Source organism: Pimephales promelas, chromosome 22 (assembly GCF_988280905.1).
Source record: "Pimephales promelas chromosome 22, fPimPro1.hap1.1, whole genome shotgun sequence".
Lineage (NCBI taxonomy): Eukaryota > Metazoa > Chordata > Actinopteri > Cypriniformes > Leuciscidae > Pimephales > Pimephales promelas.
In genome coordinates this window covers 4,460,356-4,483,574 of record NC_142790.1, presented here as the reverse complement: position 1 = coordinate 4,483,574, position 23,219 = coordinate 4,460,356, and the positions used below count along the sequence as shown (strand labels likewise).

The 23,219-nt window shown below is 36.6% G+C and overlaps 1 protein-coding gene across 4 annotated transcripts in view; it reads right to left on the bottom strand.

Moving 5' to 3' along the window:
* The window catches only part of pfkpa (phosphofructokinase, platelet a), a 43,905-nt gene that overhangs the window by 7,917 nt on the left and 12,769 nt on the right, over positions 1-23,219 (bottom strand). For 2 of the 4 annotated variants that reach the window (XM_039666527.2, XM_039666526.2), the window contains exons 9-18: positions 21,182-21,274; positions 20,560-20,685; positions 18,836-18,900; positions 17,499-17,568; positions 15,576-15,722; positions 9,560-9,630; positions 9,357-9,444; positions 2,166-2,318; positions 433-597; positions 180-241 (exon numbers count right to left, since the gene is read on the bottom strand). In XM_039666527.2, the coding sequence (XP_039522461.2) occupies positions 180-241; positions 433-597; positions 2,166-2,318; positions 9,357-9,444; positions 9,560-9,630; positions 15,576-15,722; positions 17,499-17,568; positions 18,836-18,900; positions 20,560-20,685; positions 21,182-21,274 (1,040 nt within the window). Of the gene's footprint in view, positions 1-179; positions 242-432; positions 598-2,165; positions 2,319-8,352; positions 8,506-9,356; positions 9,445-9,559; positions 9,631-15,575; positions 15,751-17,498; positions 17,569-18,835; positions 18,901-20,559; positions 20,686-21,181; positions 21,275-23,219 lie in introns of all 4 variants that reach the window. The other 2 variants (XM_089125949.1, XM_039666529.2) reach the window with 2 other exon arrangements.

Sequence of the window (23,219 nt, the reverse complement as noted above, 5' to 3'; positions counted from 1 at the left end):
TAGATAGATAGATAGATAGACAGACAGACAGACAGACAGACAGACAGACAGACAGACAGACAGACAGACAGACAGACAGACAGACAGACAGACAGACAGACAGACAGACATATAGATAGATAGATAGATAGATAGATAGATAGATAGATAGATAGATAGATAGATAGATAGATAGATACCTCAGGATTAGTCCTCTCTGAATGCTGGTCTTCATTTTCTCTGTCAAGTGCTCTACATTCGACTAAAATAAAGAGAAAAACAGTTCCTTCATTTAACCAGCAGATGGCACTCATGTTGATTGTTTAATAAGCGCACTAAACTTGGCACTAAGTCAAAGTTTATATAACCATACTGTATGTGTGATGATCTATGAATCATGTCACATCATTTATTTTATTACTAGGACACTAGAGGCGTGTGTGCGCTGGTAACCTGTAGGTCTCTGATGTCAAACGGTTCCTCATAGATGTATGCAGCGTCCGCTCCAGCCGCTAGACCACCAACACTGGCCAGATAACCACAGTACCCCCCCATCGTCTCGATGATGAACACACGGTGCTTCGTACCGCTGGCGGACTGCTTGATACGGTCACATGTCTGACAAACACACACATTTAGTCATGTCGTTTCTGTAGAGTTATGCTTCAAATATTGCTAAAGCCTGCTGAGTCACTGTCATACATATGCAGATACATGGCATGCCATGCAACAACTTGTCTAAAGGCATACCTTAAAATGTCTTTCCTTAGTAACGGTCACGATCAAAAATCAGTTGGAGACATAATATTTACTTTTCAAGGTCAAGGTCTAAGCTTTTGGGAAGACAAACTACGCTAAATGGGCTTTTAGGAGCACTTACTGTACAAGACATAACGAAGCACCTTCCTAATAAAATGCAATTTATGAGCCCTCACACTAAAATGTATATACACCGTACAATTTGTTAATAATGCTGTTTAAATTGACTGAATTATTTTATTACTGAGACATTCTTAGGAAACTCCATGTGTGTGTTTCCAATCACTAGCGCTATTATTAAATCAGTCACAATATACTTTAGCCTTGTTTATTGTGTAATGTACATATAACCTGTATTCTTACTATAAACATGTGTTTTTCATTGGAATATCAGCCAATTTGCATGCCCCTATGTTTATCAGTAGAATACATGTTTTACTTACAGTTGCTGACATTATAATTACCTGAGAAACATCTTTTTTTTTTTAACCACATGACTAAAACGGTAACACTTTACAATACGGGTGCACTAATATGCATTAATTCATGCTTAACTAATGCACAGATAATCATAAGTTAAAGTCCCTGTAAAGTCAAAATTAAGTATGTGTTCTGAGTCTGTCACACCACAGAAAAATGTGTTATTAGCCACCCAGCCAAATTTGAGCTATGCACTTCAACCTCCAGTTGTCTGATTTAATTAATTATTTGCAATGGTATCATTACGTTATGACTTTACTTGTTGGGGCACATCATTATTAACTAGTCATTTAGTAATTGTAGTAATTTGCACATGAATTTGTACTAATAATGAAGTAATTAATCATGTATTAATGCATATTAGTGTTCCTGTCATATTATCTGGAAGTTGAAATACAAGGCTTTGGCTCATTCTAGTAATTAACATATTAATTAACACTATTAGTTAAGGAATTAATCCACAATTACATATTTAATTAATAACAATTCATGTATGAACTAATACATTAACATTACAGACTCTTAATTAGTTCCTAATGTGGTAATCATTAATTAAAAGCTTAAATAATCATTAGTTACACATTAATTCAGTATTTTCTGTGCATTAGAATTAATCCTTATTAGTGTGCCCGTATTGTAAAGTGTTGCCACTCAAACAAAGCATGAGTGTTTATCAGTATATCGATCTTATTTTGGCCTGTTCAGGCCAAGTTCAACTCTGTTATGGGAATACATACTAACATTAAGCACATCAGCACGAGTCCTGACTGTGTGATTTTTGCAAGCTAAAACCAATATAAGACATTTAGCAATTTCAACCCCAAAACGTGAATGCTAACAGGCTTGGTACAGTTTTCTTTTGAAATTATAATTATATAAATACCAAAAGTAATATTTCCTAAGATTGTCCCCTTTGCAGACAGGAATGAGTTTATTTTTTGTCTTACCTCCACAATGGCATTGAGGGCCGTATCTGCCCCGATACTAAGGTCAGTGCCGGGGACATTGTTACTAATGGTTGCAGGCAGCATACAGAGCGGGATGCAAAACTCCTCATAGTGGGCCCGAGCCTCATTCAGCTGCAGCAGACACTCTAATGCCTTTGGCGGGTCAGCACAACACAGCAGGGGACCACAGGAGACAGGGCAATGCACACGTTAGACCAGCAGAGGGAGTACTGGTGCAGGAGCGGACCCTGTGTACCGGACACCCACCGTGATGGCCGCCATGGCTTCCGTTTGGGAGTTGAGGAAGGGGGTACAGATGGGATGGGATCGACTTTTGCACTCACATGCACACGGGATAGTCATGTGGCAAGACACTGAAGCGGGACGGCAGGTATTCTGAACATACTGTAGAAGCAGCAATATGATCCAGACCTGTAATGATGGCTTCGCTACATCTGCATACTGAATCGTGACTGGTCTTCTTTCGTACACATATTTCCACACTAAAGTATCGGTATATATTTAAGGGATAGTTCAACACTATCTCACGACCAATTCGTACGAATTCGACGCATGATTAAAAAGTGTCTAATTAATTCGTACGATTTGTCTAAACCCACGTGATGGTTAGGTTTAGGGGCGGGGTCAGGGGTAGGTCATTCGTACGAATTCATACGAATTGGCCAATTCGTAAAATATGTACGATTTAGCAAAATCGTATTAATTTGTACGAGTGAGGTCGTATGAATTGTTACGAATTAGCCACTTTTTAATCATGCGTCAAATTCGTACGACTTGGTCGTGAGATCGGGTTGGATAGTTCACTCATTTACTCACCCTCATGCCTTTATTGCTATTTTTTCCATATATAAAAAAAACACAATGTTTTTCAGAATGATTTATGAATTGTGCACTATATTACAAATCTTTTGAAGTCATGCAATAACTTTGTGTGAGGAGGAACTAGCAAATTTAAGCCAAAATTTGCTGAAAATCTGCAAACATGGCATGCCAAAACGTATAACACAAGGTTTGACGCCAATAATAGCACATGGTTAAATGTATGTCTCATGTAAATGTCTCAGTTGAGCATTATTATTTGCATTCAGCACAGCACATTTCACAGTGGAATCTTTGGTAAATCAGTCGCAATTTCGGCGCAGGTTTGGAAACGGACTTTTTTATGATATTGACAATATTGCCACAACATGTGACAGTTTTAATGCCTGATTTGTGACCAGTGATTTCTAATATGTGTCAGTAAATCAAACCAATGACTAAATGGTCAACTTCACATTGTTTCTCTTAGAAGAAAATAATCAGTTATTTTAAACTGTGATTAAATTATATAGAGAGTGATCAAACAACGCTCCCTTTTACAATCGCTGGAGCTGTCAATCACACAGCGCGAGTTTATCAGTGACTGAGTTCTGGACTCTCGCCAAAACTCCCGTTATTACAAAGTCCCTTTAATCTATACTTTTTGGTTATAAATCAACAAATCTCTTATTTACATTGTCTTTGTACTGTTAGTTATGATGAAAGCATTCGTCAGTGTGCGGAAGTTGAGATCACTGCATTCATGCGCTATATTCATGCTATAGATCTAAATAGACTACTAAAGGTCTAAATAGAATTATATAGAACTAAATAGAATGCTATAGAACTAAATATAATGCTATATATCTAAATTGAATTCTATAGAACTAAATATAATGCTATAGATCTGAAAAGAATGCTATAGTTCTAAATATAATGCTATATATCTAAATGTAATGTTATAGATCTGAATAGAATGCTATAGATCTAAATGTAATACTATAATGCTCTAGATCTAAATGAAATGCTATAGATCTAAATATAATGCTATAGATCTAAATAGAATGCTATAGATCTAAATAGAATGCCATATAACTAAATATAATGCTATGCTATAGATCTAAATAGAATGCTATAGACCTAAATATAATGCTATAGATCTAAATGGAATGCTATAGATCTAAATATTATGCTATAGATCTAAATAGAATGCTATACATCTAAATAGAATGATATAGAACTAAATAGAATGCTATATAACTAAATAGAATTATATAGAACTAAATATAATGTTTTTGATCTAAATAGAATGCTATAGATGTAAATAGAATGCTATAGATTAAATAGAATGTTATACAACTAAATAGAATGATATAGATCTAAATAGAATGCTATAGATCTAAATGGAATGCCATATAACTAAATAGAATGCCATAGAACTAAATATAATCATATAGATCTAAATGGAATGCTATAGATCTAAATATAATTATATAGACTAAAATAGAATGCTATAGATCTAAATAGAATGCTGTAGAACTAAATATAATGCTATAGATCTAAATAGAATGCTATATATCTAAATAGAATGCTATAGATCTAAATAGAATGCTATAGAACTAAATATAATGCTATAGATCTGAATAAAATGCTATATATCTAAATAGAATTCTATAGAACTAAATATGTTATTGATCTGAATAGAATTCTACAGATCTAAATAGAATGCTATAGAACTAAATAGAATGTTATTGATGTAAATAGAATGAGATAGGTCTAAATAGAATGCTATAGAACTAAATAGAATTCTATAGAACTAAATATGTTATTGATCTAAATAGAATGCTATAGATCTAAATAGAATGCTATAGAACTAAATAGAATACTATAGATCTAAATAGAATGCTACAGAACTAAATATAATGTCATTGATCTAAATAGAATGAGAGGTCTAAATAGAATAGTATGGAACTAAATAGAATGCTATAGATCTAAATAGAATGGCATATAACTAAATACAATGTTATAGATCTAAATAGAATGCTATAGATCTAAATAGAATGCGATATAACTAAATATAATGCTATAGATCTAAATAGAATGTTATAGAACTAAATATAATGCTATAGATGTTATATCCAACACTCCCCCGATTAGTTAATCTTGAGAGCTGTAATAGTAAAAACGTGCTAAAAGTTTCCGAGGGAGTTCCACATGTGAGGGAGTTACATTGGTTTGTAAGGACAAGAGGGTGAATAAAATAACTAATTTTAAGCTGAACTATATCTGAAAAAGATAGTTTGGAGCGGCCTGTGCTTTTCTAAGGCTTGTGTTCATTTAAACCTTGAACTATGAAACTATGCAGACAAATTCCAGTTCAGGTTGTGTTATCTAGGGTCAGCGATTTGTTATGACGGCTTAATGCAGTGTTATCATAGCACAGCACAAGCTAAGTCACATGACAACCACAAAAAAGCAGAGCTCGAAACATGCCGCCATCATGTCATCGCCACTTACCTGTAAGCTAACGACTCGCCTTTGCGTTTATCAGCCAAAACATTAAGGGTAAGTATAGAAAAGTTTCAGGATAAATCTCACAAAAAAAAAAAAAAAAAAAAAACATCCAGGTCATCTTTCAAGGTTTATAAATTGGTGTAATGAAAATTAAGCTAAAATATGACATTTCTTTGTGAGATTCATCCTTCTGTTCTTAATTGCCTGTCATTAGCTAGCTGTTTAATTTTGGCTCACATGCTTGTTAAAATAATGAATGAAATTGTTAATTTTGTAACACCCTGTCTACTAAGATGTCTTAATGTGGTTGCTTTGAAGGCAGGATAGATGTTTTCCTTAATATGTCAAATTTTCTAAATGTATGACTCATTTATACTCACAAATGAGCACTGCAGTCATTAAATTGTCTCACATGAATTTATTATTTTAGATTATTAGACATGCCATTAACCGTGCTTTGGACGCCTGTATGAAACCAGTTCCCTTAGGAGGTGCCTTCATTAACAATGCAAACTAGGGAGCTTCCTAAAGTTGTGGTCACAATAACAACATATTGGGAAAATATCATGACAAAATTGTCAATGGAATAGTGATGTATGAAGCAAATCTCACACAGAAGTCACTTTCAAACCAAGCAGTGGTGAGTTTCCCGAAAGCATCGTTAGCCAACTATGGTCGCAAGTTCCGTCGTTATCAGCATAGTTCAACGAGTCGGTGTTTCCCGAAACAATCGTTCCAACGAACATTCGCAAACAGCATCGCAAAGTTGTGTGGTTTGAACGACAGCTCTCGACCTGTGGTTAGAGGCAACACATTTGGATAAGCAAGCTGACATTCAGTACAACCTCTGCCTTTTATTTAGAATACATACAAATGGAATTAATAGTGCTGTCAAACGATTAAAATATTTAATCGCATTAATGTCATAGTTAACTCGTGATTAATAACACATTTTTATCTATTCTAAATGTCTCTTGATTTCTTTTTCTCACGTTATTTTTTCTCATTTTAATGCTCTTATCAATATGGAAAAGTGGATCGGCTTGCTTTGTGCAAATGTTTCTTGGCAACACTTTATTTTGATAGTCCACTTTAGACATTCAACTAACTATAAGTAACTTTGCCGCTACATGTCAACTAACTATCATTAGAGTATTAGTAGACTGTCAGCTTAATATCTGCTAACACTTTATTTTGTTGGTCCCCCAACAGACATTCAACTGACTGTAAGTAACTTAGCAACTACAAGTCAACTTGTTCTCCTAACCTGAACCCTAACACCCAACCCTAACCTAACAGTCTACTACAGCCTACTAACACTCTAATGACACTTAGTTGACATGTAGTTGAAAAATTACTTATAGTTAGTAGAATGTCTAAAGTGACTATCGAAATAAAGTGTAATCTGTTTTTTATTGAAAACAACATTGGCATATGCTGTGTTCAATTTCACACTAAAGTTCTCAATTGGAGAACCATCAATAAAAGGGTGAAAGAAATACTGACGAGGTCGTGATATTGACGAGGGGGCGGAGAATTCGCATCATGTGTGTGTGAGCTTGGCCATCATCAAGTGGTGTTTCAGACTGGACGTACTGCGGTGATGATGCTCAGTTCATGACGACAAAACACACAGATCACTTTGGTCTTGTCAACTGAACCATTTGGGAAAGTAAACTTTCCATTCAGAATCGTATTGGCATCCATTTCGGCGTCTCGCGCTCGTCATCCACTCAAAATGTAACGTTAACCAACTATTTGGCTGGCTCGCAAGCCCAAACAAGTGTGTGCGGCGTGCTTTGTTTTGTTTCCGGTCTAGCTAGATCCGCTTGTGCTTTGGTCGACGAAGCAACAAACGTCCTCGCGCGGCACAAGCCATTGGAATGAATAGGTTTCATACCGCAGTGCCACGTCCTGTTGCAAAAGCATATGAAAAAACACTACAAAGTTTGCTAGGCCAAAAAGACTGTTAATCGCGCGATAAAAAATTGACGCCGTTAAAATGGGTTTGCGTTAACGCCGTTAATAACGCATTCAACTGACAGCCCTAGTAATTACGTCTTTTAGTTTGTCAAAAGATTTAAAGTGCCGTGTTTGAAGAGTGCGCACGTGCGAACGTGCTCTACTATGTAAGAACGAGCCAAATATTGAGTCTGGTAATAAAGCAAAATAACTCTTTGATTAGAAATAGTCCTCAGATGGCATGTCTGTAATTTCAGCCCGTTCTCATCCTTTAGCGTCACATGACAAAACGGCGCTATACTACGCGCATGGCACCCTTTATCGTTAATATTCACGCGAACCCAAGGCGTCATAAATCCTTTATGAGACTACCCTACCCTACCCCACACCTAAACCTATCACAGCACGTGTTCTATTAACGATAACGGGTGCCATGTGCGTAGTATAGCGCCGTTTTGTCATATAGCGTTCTATATGGCACTAAAGGATGAGAATGCGTTGGTAATTTATATAAAAAAAATCTCGCGTTAATTGGATCTCAAACTGTTTCATTAAAAGTAGTTATTCCTCTACCACGTGCGAAACCAACGTGGTTGAACGATACGTTGCGCCAATGGGTTTCAGGAAACAGTCGTGACTAGCGAGTTGATTTCTTCAACGATGAGAACTACATAGTTGTACGGGAAACGCACCCCAGCATTAGAGACGTAACAGGTTGAATTCCTGGTGGTGAATGTGACCGCACCTTTAGGTTTAGGAAAGCACTGCTACTTCTAGCCTGGACTGATGTAATTGGCTGATAAACGTAAGGCGGAGCCTGATTGGCTTGTAAAGAGAAGACAGAGCCTCTGATGTGATTGGCTGGTGGGTGGCGTCCCCCAGCCTCACTTACATCAGTGATAGCGTTCAGAGCCGTGTCTGCGCCAATGCTGAGGTCTGAGCCGGGCACATTGTTGGAGACGGTGGCCGGCACCATGACCATTGGCACACACAACTCCTCATAAATCCCGCGGGCTGCTAACAACTCCATGATCCCCAGGTAGGCCTGCAGGGCAGATCCGGGGATTTAGTGAACCGCTACCGTCGCTGGGAATGAGGATGGAATGAGGGGACAGACAAAGAATGAGAGAGAAAGACGAGGCAAGATTGGGAAGGAACCGAGTGGAAAGCCATGGCCATCACGAGGGAGAGCATGAGACAGAGGGTCCACTCCATACACACACTTCAAATAGAAACACTTGTTTAAAATACATACACACATCCTGATGATCTCTGTATAGAAAGAGAGAATATGAGCCTGAACTCAGCAGCATGAAATGACTTTGGAAAAGCAGGTGAGCTATTCTACAACTGAAGGTTATTGTTCAGTCTTTAATGGCATCGTTTGTCATCTCAGCTGGGTGAATGTTACGTTTCCGACAGCTGTGATAACCAGTTTTTGCTAAGATGGTGATTATCACCTCATTCTTCAATGATTTTAGATGTTCATTATGAAAAAAAGAGAGGAGCACACAGGAAAACATGATGAAGAGGGCAAGCAACTAAACCAAACTTAGTCATGGACTTAGAATTAACTTGAATGGACTTAAAATTGAGAATTAAAAAATAATAATTTTTATATATATATATATATATATATATATATAATATTTTTATATTTATGATATATATATATATATCATAAATATAAAAAAATAAATTTAAAATAAATATTAAAAATATAAAGAAAAATGTAATACTATTTTTCAATAATTAATACAAAATGCAAAATCCACCTTATAATAATTATATAAAATATTAACAGCAAAGCACATTACTTTTTTTTTAAATCACTCATTAAAATGAGCACCCTGTCAACACACTAAAAATGACTAAAGTCCAGGCTGGAAAACATACCTCAAATCCTCCGATCACTAACAACGCATTGATGTTATACTTCCGCATCTGTTCTGCTATTTTTTCAACGTACTTTGCAGGAAGCGTTCTGGGAATGTGAAAACATTGTAGAGAAACACTTAGCACAACACAGCACATTATTGTCAAAATCGACTGTATTACTGAAATCTGCAGGCAATATAAACTTTGTATGGGATAAATACCGTTTAGTTCCCAGGAGGGATCCACCCTGGCCCGTCCATCCTCCAACATCTGCCCATTTGATCTCTTTTATCTGAGAAAAGAAAGCATAGTGGATCAAAAGTGTTGGACCAACATTTTCATTTAAGGGTGCATCAAAACTTCAAAATGCCAATGAGCAGCTTAGTTATGGGTCGTTTACTCAACACCATTTTCAACTGAAAACGGAAAACTTCTTATGTGTTTTGGATGTTTATTTACTCGACAATGGCGTTTTGTGGGCCTGAAAATGCTATGAGATACCATGATATCGTAACCTGGGTTTCCCCATGGCGATTTTATTCATGCTGCTAGGTAGTCTGGATACCATGGACCAAATTTTCACCTCAGCGAGGGAACTAATCACAGAACAGCAAGACGATGACGACGTCTATGCGACACACCAAAGCAGTTTGTTTATACCTATGGATCAAATATGGCGGCAGATGCGAAGTTACCTTTCGATGCAGACTTAGATTTGTTTTAAGTAGTTTAGAACGCAAATAAATCTCTGAACCCTCATCTTCCTCGTCTAATTTCTTTTGCTTTACATACGTCATCTGGTATAATTGTAACAATTGGCTATGAGCGACATACAGGCACATTTGATAGACATTCGAAGCACCCAATAAATGGCTCTGGGCATTCGTAAACCACGCCTCAAATACGAGAAAATGAACATGTGGTTCCACATCTCAATGAGACGTGGTCTGACGTTAGCTAGGCTAATGATATTGTGTATCCAGACCAGAGGCATCATCAAAAGCATCAGCTAGCCTATCGATATGCAGAGGATTTAGCATTTCCAATTTATGTATTCAATTATTATTATTATTATTAGGTTAGGCCTGCTTTTATTATTAAATTAATATTACAATTCATTTGCCCCACAATAATTTCGTAGTAAATCACTGTAAAACCCATGCACTGCGAGGATAATAAAAGATTAGATTAGTTTACTCCTCGATGAAAATTATTTAAAAACATATAGGTCGATTATACAATGAGTTATAGGCCTATAATTCAAATTATTAACAGTCTATAATATGTCTGAATAATGCAATAATCAATCATTAATGAAAATTAAGAACAGCTTTATTTAAAAAACAACTTCTTTAAGAAAATATTTTTCTTCTCATTTTTTTCACTACGTATATGGGCTAATAAATTAAGGGGAAAAAAACATTGAAGTAGGATTTATCTCGTTGTTTTTGAGTCAAAAACAAAGCTTGTCAGTTTTTACTTTTATTTTCTGTAAAAAAAAATAATAATAATAATTCTACATATGAAGAGTTCAGATGCAAAAGCCTCTAAATGCCATTTGAAATTTTCTTCTTTAATGATGATTTTTATCAGACTTGTATATTTAAGTTCAGTAATTTCACTTAAATGGCAATGATAATTACCTATTAATTGTTATTTAAGTGAAATCACTGAACAAGTTTGATAAAAATCATCATTAAAGAAGAAAATTTCAAATGGCATTTAGAGGCTTTTGCATCTGAACTCTTCATATATATATATATATATATATATATAGTTGTAACATTTTTCTTTAACACCAATTGCCAAATGATGGACAACGGTTCCCTTTTCCCGTGAATATATTAAACAAATGATTAAACAAAGTGAACGTGAAAAGTAAAATTATAATTATAAAGAGGTGCCGGTGTATATGAACGGTTTGGTATGGTTTGGAAGACGTGGGTAATGTGGTTTATCCATTTTGAACCACAAACTGGAGCTAAGCAACAGTTTGCTAAATTGCAGTTAGTTTGACAGCAACAGAACTTAAAGATCAACCTCTTTTGTGTTTCTTTCTTGCTGCATTAAAGACGAATTAATGCAGCATGAAAAGATGAATACTGGTGAATATTTTATTAAGGGTTGGAGGGCAAAACTCTGCAAGACAGGGCAACTCCAGGAACAATGTTGCCCATCCCTGCCTTAGAAATGCAAATGGGATAAATGTGATCACCACTCATGTGCTTTCTAAATGTACTGGTTTATTGGATTAGACTGAAGAGATCTTAAAGGAGGTCAGCCATGGATGAGACTTCTCTTAGCAAACAATAACTCGATGTTGCAGGGCAGTGCAGAAAATACGATTTTGAAGCTATTGATAATATCACATGAATTTGACGAGACACTGCTTACTCTACCCAAGTTTGTAATCCTCCTTGCGTTTGTAATAAGACGATTAGTGGATCATGTCTGTATCTACACCAGGGCCCAGCTTATGTAATGAAATTAGTTGCTCTGCCTCTGTGTTTATCTCAATTTCTCCAACAGCTCTCGGCATAAGGCTAATGGGATTACCCATCGCCCCCTATCAGTACACAGTGGTACTACAGTGGCAAATTGGTTTATGTTAATCCAGTTGTGTTTTTCGTCAGAGCAAAGATCAGCAGTGCAGGGCTAGAGGTGGCGACACTGCTGTCTGCTCTTAATGCTATTACAGAAACAATACAATCAGCACAACTGGATGTGAGTGTTAATACATCGTTTGTGTATGTGGCCTGTATAAGGAAGCTTCATATCCTCTATATAAAGGAGACTTCATATCCAGAAGTCTCATATCCTCATCAAGGCTGCATTTATTTGGCTACCAAACTACAGTAAACACATTTGTTAAATATTTATATATTTTAAAATGTAATTTAATCCTTTGATAGTAGTATTAGTTTAAAAAAGGATAGTTCACTTTGAAATAATTTTTTTTGTATGTTTTAGCTTACCTCGAGGGCATCCAAGATGTAGGTGTCTGTTTCTGCAGTAGTTTTATTTATTTATTTTTTTAGGTCAAACTGTTCTTGTCTGTCAGTCATATAATGGAGGTCTATGGTCACCACCTCAAAGAGCATGCACATAGAAGTCCAAATTAAACATGATTTAATGACTCGTAAATGTAAGTACACATTGATGGCCTAAGACACGAAACGAGCGGTTTGTGTGAGAAAACGAACAGTATTTATTAGGGCTGGGCAAGTTAACGCGTTATTATCGCGTTAAAGTTATAGACAATTCAACGTCGGCAACGGGCGGGCATGTGCACGTGGGTGAGGTGAGCTTGACCGCAAGCTGATTTAAACCTACGCCTGAGCAGCCTCTACATTGGTTTTCATTTATACTTCTGCGTCGTTGTCCGCGTTGACGCACAATTATGGGAGCATGTGAAACCCGGGGAGTGGTTCTAGCAATCACGCTCGCTTGCGGTACGCGTATTGACGCGTTGTTACATTTTTGGAGAGGTGCACGTTCAACGTTGGTCAACTTATATCTGTAGTAGTGGTCATGACCTCTGGCTACATTGACTGTTTCTGCTGCTCCCTGATAAAAAGATACCTGTTGATACCTGTTCAGAAAAAAAAAGAAAACTGGACTCGTTTTAACTAGATAGAAGGTAATCCCCTGTGCCAAACTGCCAAATAGCTTTGTTTTACTATTTGATTTGATTACATTAATGTTTAAGTCAGTCCCTCCAGGATTTCACGATTTTTTTTTGTGATTTTTGCGATCAAAATGACTGATTTTGTGGTGGTAATTTCCAAAAATTTGTGAAAAAATTTGCGATTTATATATAACATTTACCATAATAGTATTCAGTCCTTCCAGAAAAACGCAGAGTTTTTTTGTGATTGTTGCGGGCAAAAATTGATTGATTACGCGGTAAACTACTGGCAGCTGTGGTTACCAGCATCATACCGTAAATTTATGCAATTTTATGCGATGAAATTGCAGGAATTTGCAAAAATTGCGGTTTGATGAAAAAGAGAAAAAAAGTGATTCCCCCAACATCCTGTTCTCACTAGGCTAATGTAAGAGTCATTTCTTATTACTTCCTTTGATAAGCAAGCATACTACATCATAAAAAGTGCTGGGAATATTTAATTTCTCATCTTGTTTTATTTCAGACTGTAACGAGTGTAAATAAGGTGTGGCCCCTTTAAGAGCTCTCTGCAGTGTTATATGTGCGCCTCGAACACCCCATGTCTGTTTGATGCTACTTCTTTTATCTTATGTTGTTTATTAAGTAACGACGTGACGGTAGAACGTGTGACAGACAGTTATACGAGTTCGATTTGTGAGATGCCAATCGCCTACGTGAGTCTGTCTGTCGTCGCGTAATTGCGTCACTTCATAACGTTCCCATGGAAACAGGGGGAAATGGCTGCTCTTGTGTGAAGCAAACGCAACATTTTTCAACTTTCTGCTAAGATACATGTGACTTTTTTTGCAACGAAAATGCGAGGATTATGAAATTATGCAAACCCCGCATATTTTGCACGGAAATCGGCAATTTATGCGGCGAAAGTGCGGCGTATTTGAAAAAATGCGGCACCCGCATAAATATGCGGACTTTGGCTGATTTTGCGTTGAATTCAGCGATCGCATAATCGCGTTTTTCTGGAGGGACTGTTAAGTTGAGATTTACAATAAATATTTTATTGCTACTGTGTAAAGATAATACTGCTGGTATAAAGCACCTTATTTGTTTCAAGTTTTTGCAAACCACATGTTATTGCACTTTTATGTATATAGCAGTACATTTAAATCAAAAGTGTGCAATACATTACTTTAAAATTCATTATTCAATTTTCCGTGTAACAATGCGATTAATCGGAAGAAATCCATGCGATTAATCGCGATAAAAAAATTCATCGTTGCCCAGCACTAGTATTTATATCATATATCGTAAGCGAAGTGATCTCTCGCACGTGTACGTCACTCATTATTTACACAGAGATTTCGGAAGTGTTACCTTTCACTGTGAAGACCTAAACATATTTAGAAACAGGAAATCGCAATGGAGAACAATTTCTATTTATCAACAGACAACATTTAATTTTTTTTTTCGCAACTGCGCAAGCTTTCCAACGCTTGCGCACACCGAAGCGCACGCACTCTTAGATCACTTGGACATGGCTCTGGTTACGAGAAGTAAAAACTATATAAATCCTGTTCGTTTTCTCACACAAACCGCTCGTTTCGTGTCTTAGGCCATCAATGTGTACTTACATTTACGAGTCATTAAATCATGTTTAATTTGGACTTCTCTGTGCATGCTCTTTGAGGTGGTGACCATAGACCTCCATTATATGACTGACAGACAAAAACGGTTTGACCTAAAAATATCAAAATTGAAAATACTGCGGAAACAAAGACACATCTTGGATGCCCTTGAAGCTAAAACATACGAAAAATTAATTTCAAAGTGAACTATCCCTTTAAAAAAAAATTGGTCAGTAAAATATTTGTAATGTTTTTTAAAGAAGTCTTATATCCTCATTAAGGCTGCATTTATTTGGCTACAAAAATACAGTCAAAACATGTATGTTAAATATTTATATACTTTAAAATGTAATTTAATCCATTGATATCAAAGCTGAATTCCTTCCATTACTTCTTCAGCATCACATGATCCCGATTTCCTGCTCAAAAAAATATTTTTTATCAATGTTGAAAACTCATTCTCCTTAATATTGTTATAGAAATATTTTGTGACATTAAATGTATTAAGTATCTTTTGATAAATTGAATGTATCCTTGATAATAATAAAAGTAATAATAATAATAATAAAAAAAAAAACATTTGACCACAATCTTTTTAATCTAAAGGAACAAATGTTTAAAGAAATGTAGTCTATTAAACTAGCATACCCCCTAAACAACTTTTATTTTAAATTTTATAATACACACTAAATAATACCATATTCTTCTTTTAAGAAGCTCTACTACATCTAATGCATCTATGTTTTTATCCTTCATCCTACTATTTATCCTCTACTACATCTTATTTTATACATTTAAAACACACATTTGGCCTTTGGCATTATAAACAGCTTCCCTTTGTGGTCCAAGTGGGACAAGATTTAGTTCATATGTAAAGATCGTTTGTGTTTCTGTTTCATGTGTTACGACCCCCATAAAACATTGTGTTTAAATCCTACTGGATGATTCTTAAATACTAGAATAATATTAAAGTAAATATTTGTTTACCTGTCCCTTATAGAATCCTTCAAAACCGTCACTGACAGCAAACATTTTGTGTCCCTCGGAGATGCCCACTCTGACAGCCGAGCGCACGGCTGCGTTCATGCCCGCCGCGGGGGCGCCCACGTTCAAAACAGCCACGTTATAATTGCTCTGAATGGGGGAAGAAGACATAATATTGCTTATTAGGCTGACAAATATGTCAATATATTACATTTAGGTCATTTCTCGAGCATTTGCTTGTACATGGCTTCAGCTATATTACTGACTTATGTTCAGTTGTCTATAATAAATACAGCAAGCGTCCTGTTGGATACATGTGGGCTGATGTGAAGAGCAAACTAAAATGGTCATATTCATATAACTAGCACGTATGTCTATATATTTGTGGCCTTGTGCTTCTTGATCATCCGCATGTTTTTGTGTTTACCACTCAATGCCTATTAGGAATTCAACAATGTTTCCAACCAGCCGTTGGCATTCATCAATCTGTTTTCCATTCCAACAGGCGCAGGGTAATTTGGTCTTTCGTTAACTCGACACACGGCCCGGAGCATCAGAGAATGATTATTGACTAAACACTTCTGGACAAGCGGCCCTTTTGACTTTTCTGACTGTAGCAGATTTTCCATTCGAGACTCCTTTTCTCTACGCAAGGCTTTTAGAAAAGCAACTGAAAAGATACTAAGCATCAATGCTTCCCCAAAATAGCTTAAAATCATTTAAAATAAGAAAAGACCATTTTTAAAGTAAGCTAAAACGGCTAAAAATCCAGATTCTTATTTAAACGTGTTGTATGTTCTGATTAAATATGCAAATGAACATGATCTATTTAAATATGCACTAGTTTGCATACATTTCTAAAGCAGAAATCTGAAAATTGGATGAAGCCAGGTTCAAAATCCAATGGTTTTGCGTGTACACTCTTTCCTAATGAGAATTTTTCATGGAATCATTAATGCCGGGTTTTCACGGTCTTGGAAAACCTGGATGGAATTTTAAAAGTGTTATATTTAGAAAATATATTTATATTTGGAAAAGTCATGTAAATGTCTTCATGGAACAGATTGACTGGACTGGAGTTGAAAATTAGCAATAGCTATAAACTCTTTTTGCATAGCATCAGTTACAGACTTGTTTTGTACTATTTTTAATGTCAAATAAATTAATAAATAAAAAAAAATATATAAAAGATTAAAATATGATTTTTTTTTTCTAGTTATGTCAAGCTTAAACATATTTTCCTTGAAATAAACTGTTGAGACTGTTGAAAATAATTGTAAAAATTAATTGGTAATAACAAGCATAAACCTTGAAGAAATCAGTTATTGAAACGTCTGGAATTATGGGATTTATTTATATGAATTATTGTATTGTTTTATGCTCAACGCAGACCATTTATGGAATCTAAGCTGCAGAAACTTGTTGTTGCCACCATGATGCTAGTGTCTCATGGATGCTTGTCAGGGCATTGCTATGTAGTTCCTATGGTGTTCTGGGAGAGTCCATTACAAAAATGACATGATATTCTGGTCTCTAAACATAGCTTGCTTCCTTAAATATGAATTCCTATTGTTGTTTTCTCAGTTTTATCATTCACTGAACATTATGATTCCGATCACTTAGATCAAAATAAATGCTACAAAAAATGTGCCTCTTAAAGATATTGTGGCATTGAGATAATATTAGCAAGAGAAGAGAGCTAAAAATAACTATCCACAAGCAGAAATATTCACGCCGGATGTGTGACAGGACTAATTAATCTTGGTTTCCACTGGAAACATCTGCTAGGTGTGGCATGTACTGAGGGTTGTGAATAGCTAAGTTTGACCCAACGGCATGCTGATGTCAGTCGACAGAGGTGGTGTTGTGTTAAGATGGGGTAAAAGATCACCCGGGTAAAACAAACACGGCATCCCTCTCACTCACGTGTGGAAGTTCAGACTCTGGTTTACGGTGAGCCAGCAGTTTGTAAGTCCTCAGGTTATTCTCAAAGCTCCTGCATTTACACACAAACATATACGTGTTATTCTTATTATCTAATGCGATTTAAGAGTTATATTTAATGGTTAAAATGAATATACTACCGTTCAAAAGTTTGGGGTCAGTAAAAAATGTTTTTAGAGGATACATTAAATTGATCAAAAGTGACGTTTACATTGTTAGGAACAAAAATCTATTTTGAATAAATGTTGTCTATTCATCAAATCATCCTGAAAGAAAACTTCAACACTGATAATAAATGTTTCTTGAGCATCAAATCATCATATAAGAATGATTTCTGAAGATTATGTGAAACTAAAGACTGGAGTAATGATGGAGTAAAACTTTCTTTAAAACAGTTATTTTGCGATGCCCAATTGGCACTAAAGGGCCTAAAGTGTGCAAAGAAAACATCTCCCACACCATTACACCACCACCACCAGCCTGCACAGTGGTAACAAGGCATGATGGGTCCATGTTCTCATTCTGTTTACGCCAAATTCTGACTCTACCACCAATCGAGACTCATCAGACCAGGCAACATTTTTCCAGTCTTCAACGGTCCAATTTTGGTGAGCTCTTGCAAATTGTAGCCTCTTTTTCCTATTTGTAGTGGAGATGAGTGGTACCCGGTGGGGTCTTCTGCTGTTGTAGCCCATCCGCCTCAAGGTTGTGTGTGTTGTGGCTTCACAAATGCTTTGCTGCATACCTCGGTTGTAACGAGTGGTTATTTCAGTCAAAGTTGCTCTTCTATCAGTTTGAATCAGTCGGCCCATTCTCCTCTGACCTCTCGCATCAACAAGGCATTTTCGCCCACAGGACTGCCGCATACTGGGTGTTTTTCCCTTTTCACACCATTCTTTGTAAACCCTAGAAATGGTTCTGCGTGAAAATCCCAGTAACTGAGCAGATCGTGAAAACCAACAACCATGCCACGCTCAAAATTGCTTAAATCACATTTCTTTCCCATTCTGACATTCAGTTTGGAGTTCAGGAGATTGTCTTGACCAGGACCACACCCCTAAATGCATTGAAGCAACTACCATGTGATTGGTTGATTCGATAATTTAACAGGTGTAATAATCCTTTAGGTGAGTGTATTTCACTGTATTTTTGATCAAATAAATGCAGTCTTGGTGAGCACAATTCTTTCATAAAATCTTTAAAAATCGTACCAACCCGAAACTTTTTAAAGGTAGAGTGCATGCTACTCGCAGTCAAAGTTAAATTACAGTCAAGCTACTAAAAGTAGCAAAGTATCAAACTACATGTAGCAAACAGACCTGCCACGTAGCCGAACTGCCTCTTCAAATTTCTTCTCATCCATGGCCTTCTGCACCTGCTGAGTCTACAAGACAGAAAAAGCAGTTTCATTAGAATGATATTATGACACGTGATTTGTTGGAAACACTGTCTGGGTCATATTTCATATCAACATCGAAAGAAAAAAACAATAATTTCCACAAAGAATCTGAAACTAATGTTAAATTAAATTACTATAATGGAAATCAACCTGTCCAGAGATATTTTATTTAATTATATTTTTGGTCCCACTTTATATTAAATGGCTTAAGTACTATACACTTACATTGCAATTAGTAATTTGATACAATGGACTTATTGTGTACATATAGACCATTTTGCAAGATGTAAACAACACTGGTCCAGAAACACTTCCTGTTTCAGTTTGTAACATGTAAAACTTTTTGATTCAGTTTTATATGTTCTGTTGGTTGTATTTTATCCCAGCTTTTATGTAGTGTTAAAAATCTGAAACAGGAAGTGTTTCTGGACCAGTGTTGTTTACATCTTGCAAAATGGTCTATATATTTTTACATTGTACTTATATTTTGAAAATACTTGCATGTAATTAATTTATTTAATTACACTGTTGCCTCTTCCCTTACACCTTAACCTACCCTTAAACCTACCCATACCACCACACCTGTCCCTAACCTTACCCGTATCGCACCTCAATAGCAGCAAAAGTGTTTTACAATACAACAGGAACACAATGGGGGCTGTTTACACCTGGCCACTTCATGCGTTTTCTCAGATCGGATTACTCAAAACGATTCCATTTACACCTGCTCACATACATGTGTTTTTGCAAAACGGATATAAATCCGACCTTCAATTCCCGCGCAATATACAGATTTAATGAAGCGCACGTCACCGAAAGCAACAGATATGAGCTGAATTTTATTGATCATCGGCTAATTTCAAAATCAGCAAAGACAGCTAAAAGAGAGAGCGGCAACAGCCCTGGTAAAGATCAGTTAATTTCTTTACTTTTAATGAAGATGGTAGTGTTAATCGTCTGCGTCTTACTTTCACTTTGATTTGCGATAGATTGCGGCGCGTTGGCTTGATAGGCGCTCAGCTGCTCATCTGAGGTGATGCGCGTCGCAGTAGCGTCGTCATATCTGACTAAAATAACATGACATATGGCCTATAACACGCTCTCACACGTTTATTTTTTAGCATTTTTGGGAGGAGTAAAATTTACATATGTGGTTTCAACAACCAGATGCATTTACAGATGTCCAGTTTGGTCTGGAATGCGGCCCAGACCACCTTCTGATGTGGTTTGAGCGATCGGATTCAAATCCGTCTCAAATGCGTTTCGGGGGGCATTTACACCTGGTCTTTTCACAATCGGATTGCTATCCGATCACAGAAAACGCATGAAGTGGCCAGGTCTAAACGGCCCCAATAAGTACATTGTATAAACATAGTACTTAAAGCCACTTAATATAAAGTGCGACCATATTTTTTTATAATTGAAAAAAAATATATATAATTTTATTTTTATTTAATTAGATTTAGTTATTAAATATTTAAATGCAAATAAATATAATTCAATTCAGCTCATAGCGATGCAAATGCCAGAACGATTCATGAGTGCGGCAGTAATGCAATGCTCTCATTCCTCTGCTGAACTGCGTGAGCGTGGATCTTTATTATCACAGCACTAAACCCGATGTGGCGTCCGTCCAAGCCTTACCATCTGCACACACTCCATGAGGGGCAGCCGCACAGACTGGTTCCCACACAGAGACACCACGCAGGCTGGCGTGTTTGCAGTGGTCTCAAGCAGCGCCAGAACCGCCTCCACACCCATGCGACTGGCCTGACAACAAACACAGCATTGCAATCAGTAGTGCTCAAATGCAATCTTTACTTTATGCATAGAAATAGTTTCATATGACAGAAAATTCCATTTTAAACTTAGGGATTTACATGTGGTTTCCACCCAGCACTGAGAATGCTTACATAATGTACTCAATTAAGATATGTTTTTGTATGTTATTTGTTTAAGAAGACTGTGTTTGTCTATTGCTATTGCATGTTGAATCCAAGGGTTATTATAGTTTTCCTTCTGTAAGTGTTGTTTGTGTTAATCGACAGCATGCAACATAATATGTACATAAACATAATGTTGAAAATAAATGGAGCACTTAGGAAAGAAGCGCTCTCTCTTTTCCGGCATTATTTATTTTTTCTCAGTTCCCCAGAGTGCACTTTAGAACAGCGGAGAAATTGCAGTGTGTGGACATGAAATCTGTTTATGTAATGAATGTAAGCTCCCCACAACCCTCCTGTTTTTATCCCTAAGAGTTTCTCACCAGAATCCTGTCAAACGCCGAGGGGGTCCCTCCTCTCTGGACGTGGCCCAGGATGGTCACACGCGTGTCGAAGCCCAGACACTGAACCACCAGCTGGAAAAGTAAATAAAGACTTAAATTATAGGAATCAAGGGGATTTAGAGGTTTTAGGTCATATTTTGTCAACAAAACTTCTTGTCCATCACGCAAGATAACATTTAATTCCAAATAAATCAAATGTCTATGAGCATTTTGAATTTTCAGTCCAACATAATCATCATTACTTCATAATGTTTATAAATCTTACAGTAATATACAAACCCAATTCCATAAAAGTTGGGACACTGTACAAATTGTGAATAAAAACAGAATGCAATGATGTGGAAGTTTCAAATTTCAATATTATATTTAGAATACAACATAGATGACATATCAAATGTTTAAACGGAGAAAATGCATAATTTTAAGGGAAAAATAAGTTGATTTTAAATTTCATGGCATCAACACATCTCAAAAAAGTTGGGACAAGGCCATTTTTACCACTGTGTGGCATCCCCTCTTCTTTTAATAACAGTCTGCAAACGTCTGGGGACTGAGGAGACAAGTTGCTCAAGTTTAGGAATAGGAATGTTGTCCCATTCTTGTCTAATAAAGGCTTCTAGCTGCTCAACTGTCTTAGGTCTTCTTTGTTGCATCTTCCTCTTTATGATGCGCCAAATGTTTTCTATGGGTGAAAGATCTGGACTGCAGGCTGGCCATTTCAGTACCCGGATCCTTCTTCTATGCAGCCATGATGTTGTAATTGATACAGTATGTGGTTTGGCATTGTCTTGTTGGAAAATACAAGGTCTTCCCTGAAAGAGACGATGTCTGGATGGGAGCATATGTTGTTCTAGAACTTGGATATATCTTTCAGCATTGATGGTGCCTTTCCAGATGTGTAAGCTGCCCATGCCACACGCACTCATGCAACCCCATACCATCAGAGATGCAGGCTTCTGAACTGAGCGCTGATAACAACTTGGGTTGTCTTTTTTGACCTATAGAGCTTTAGCCGGCAACGGTGAATGGCACGGTGGATTGTGTTCACTGACAATGTTTTCTGGAAGTATTCTTGAGCCCATGTTGTGATTTCCATTACAGTAGCATTCCTGTGTGTGATGCAGTGCCGTCTAAGGGCCCGAAGATCACGGGCATTCAGTATGGTTTTCCGGCCTTGACCCTTATGCACAGAGATTGTTCCAGATTCTCTGAATCTTTGGATGATATTATGCACTGTAGATGATGATAACTTCAAACTCTTTGCGATTTTTCTCTGAGAAACTCCTTTCTGATATTGCTCCACTATTTTTTGCCTCAGCATTGGGGGAATTGGTGATCCTCTGCCCATCTTGACTTCTGAGAGACACTGCCACTCTGAGAGGCTCTTTTTATACCCAATCATGTTGCCAATTGACCTAATAAGTTGCAAATTGGTCCTCCAGCTGTTCCTTTTATGTACATTTAACTTTTCTGGCCTCTTATTGCTACCTGTCCCAACTTTTTTGGAATTTGTAGCCCTCATGAAATCCAAAAGGAGCCAATATTTGGCATGGCAATTCAAAATGTCTCACTTTCAACATTTGATATGTCATCTATGTTGTATTCTAAATATAATATTGAAATTTGAAACTTCCACATCATTGCATTCTGTTTTTATTCACAATTTGTACAGTGTCCCAACTTTTACGGAATTGGGTTTGTATATATATATATATATATATATATATATATAAACCCAAAACTGAAGTCAACTCAAAGATGTTAAAGCTTAAGCTTTGTGTTAAGAACAGATAACAGTTTAATAATAGTCCATGAGTCGTATAGACCACTTTTATAGTCTAAAGTTAGACGGCCCCTGGACACCATCCACTTTCATTGTATTTAAAAGAGCTGTTAACCTATAACACATATAGACATTAATGAGTGAGTAAATGATGCCAGAATTTTAATTTGTGGGTGAACTGTTCAATTATATGTAGGGATGCACCGAAATGAAAATTCTTGTCCGAAACTGAAA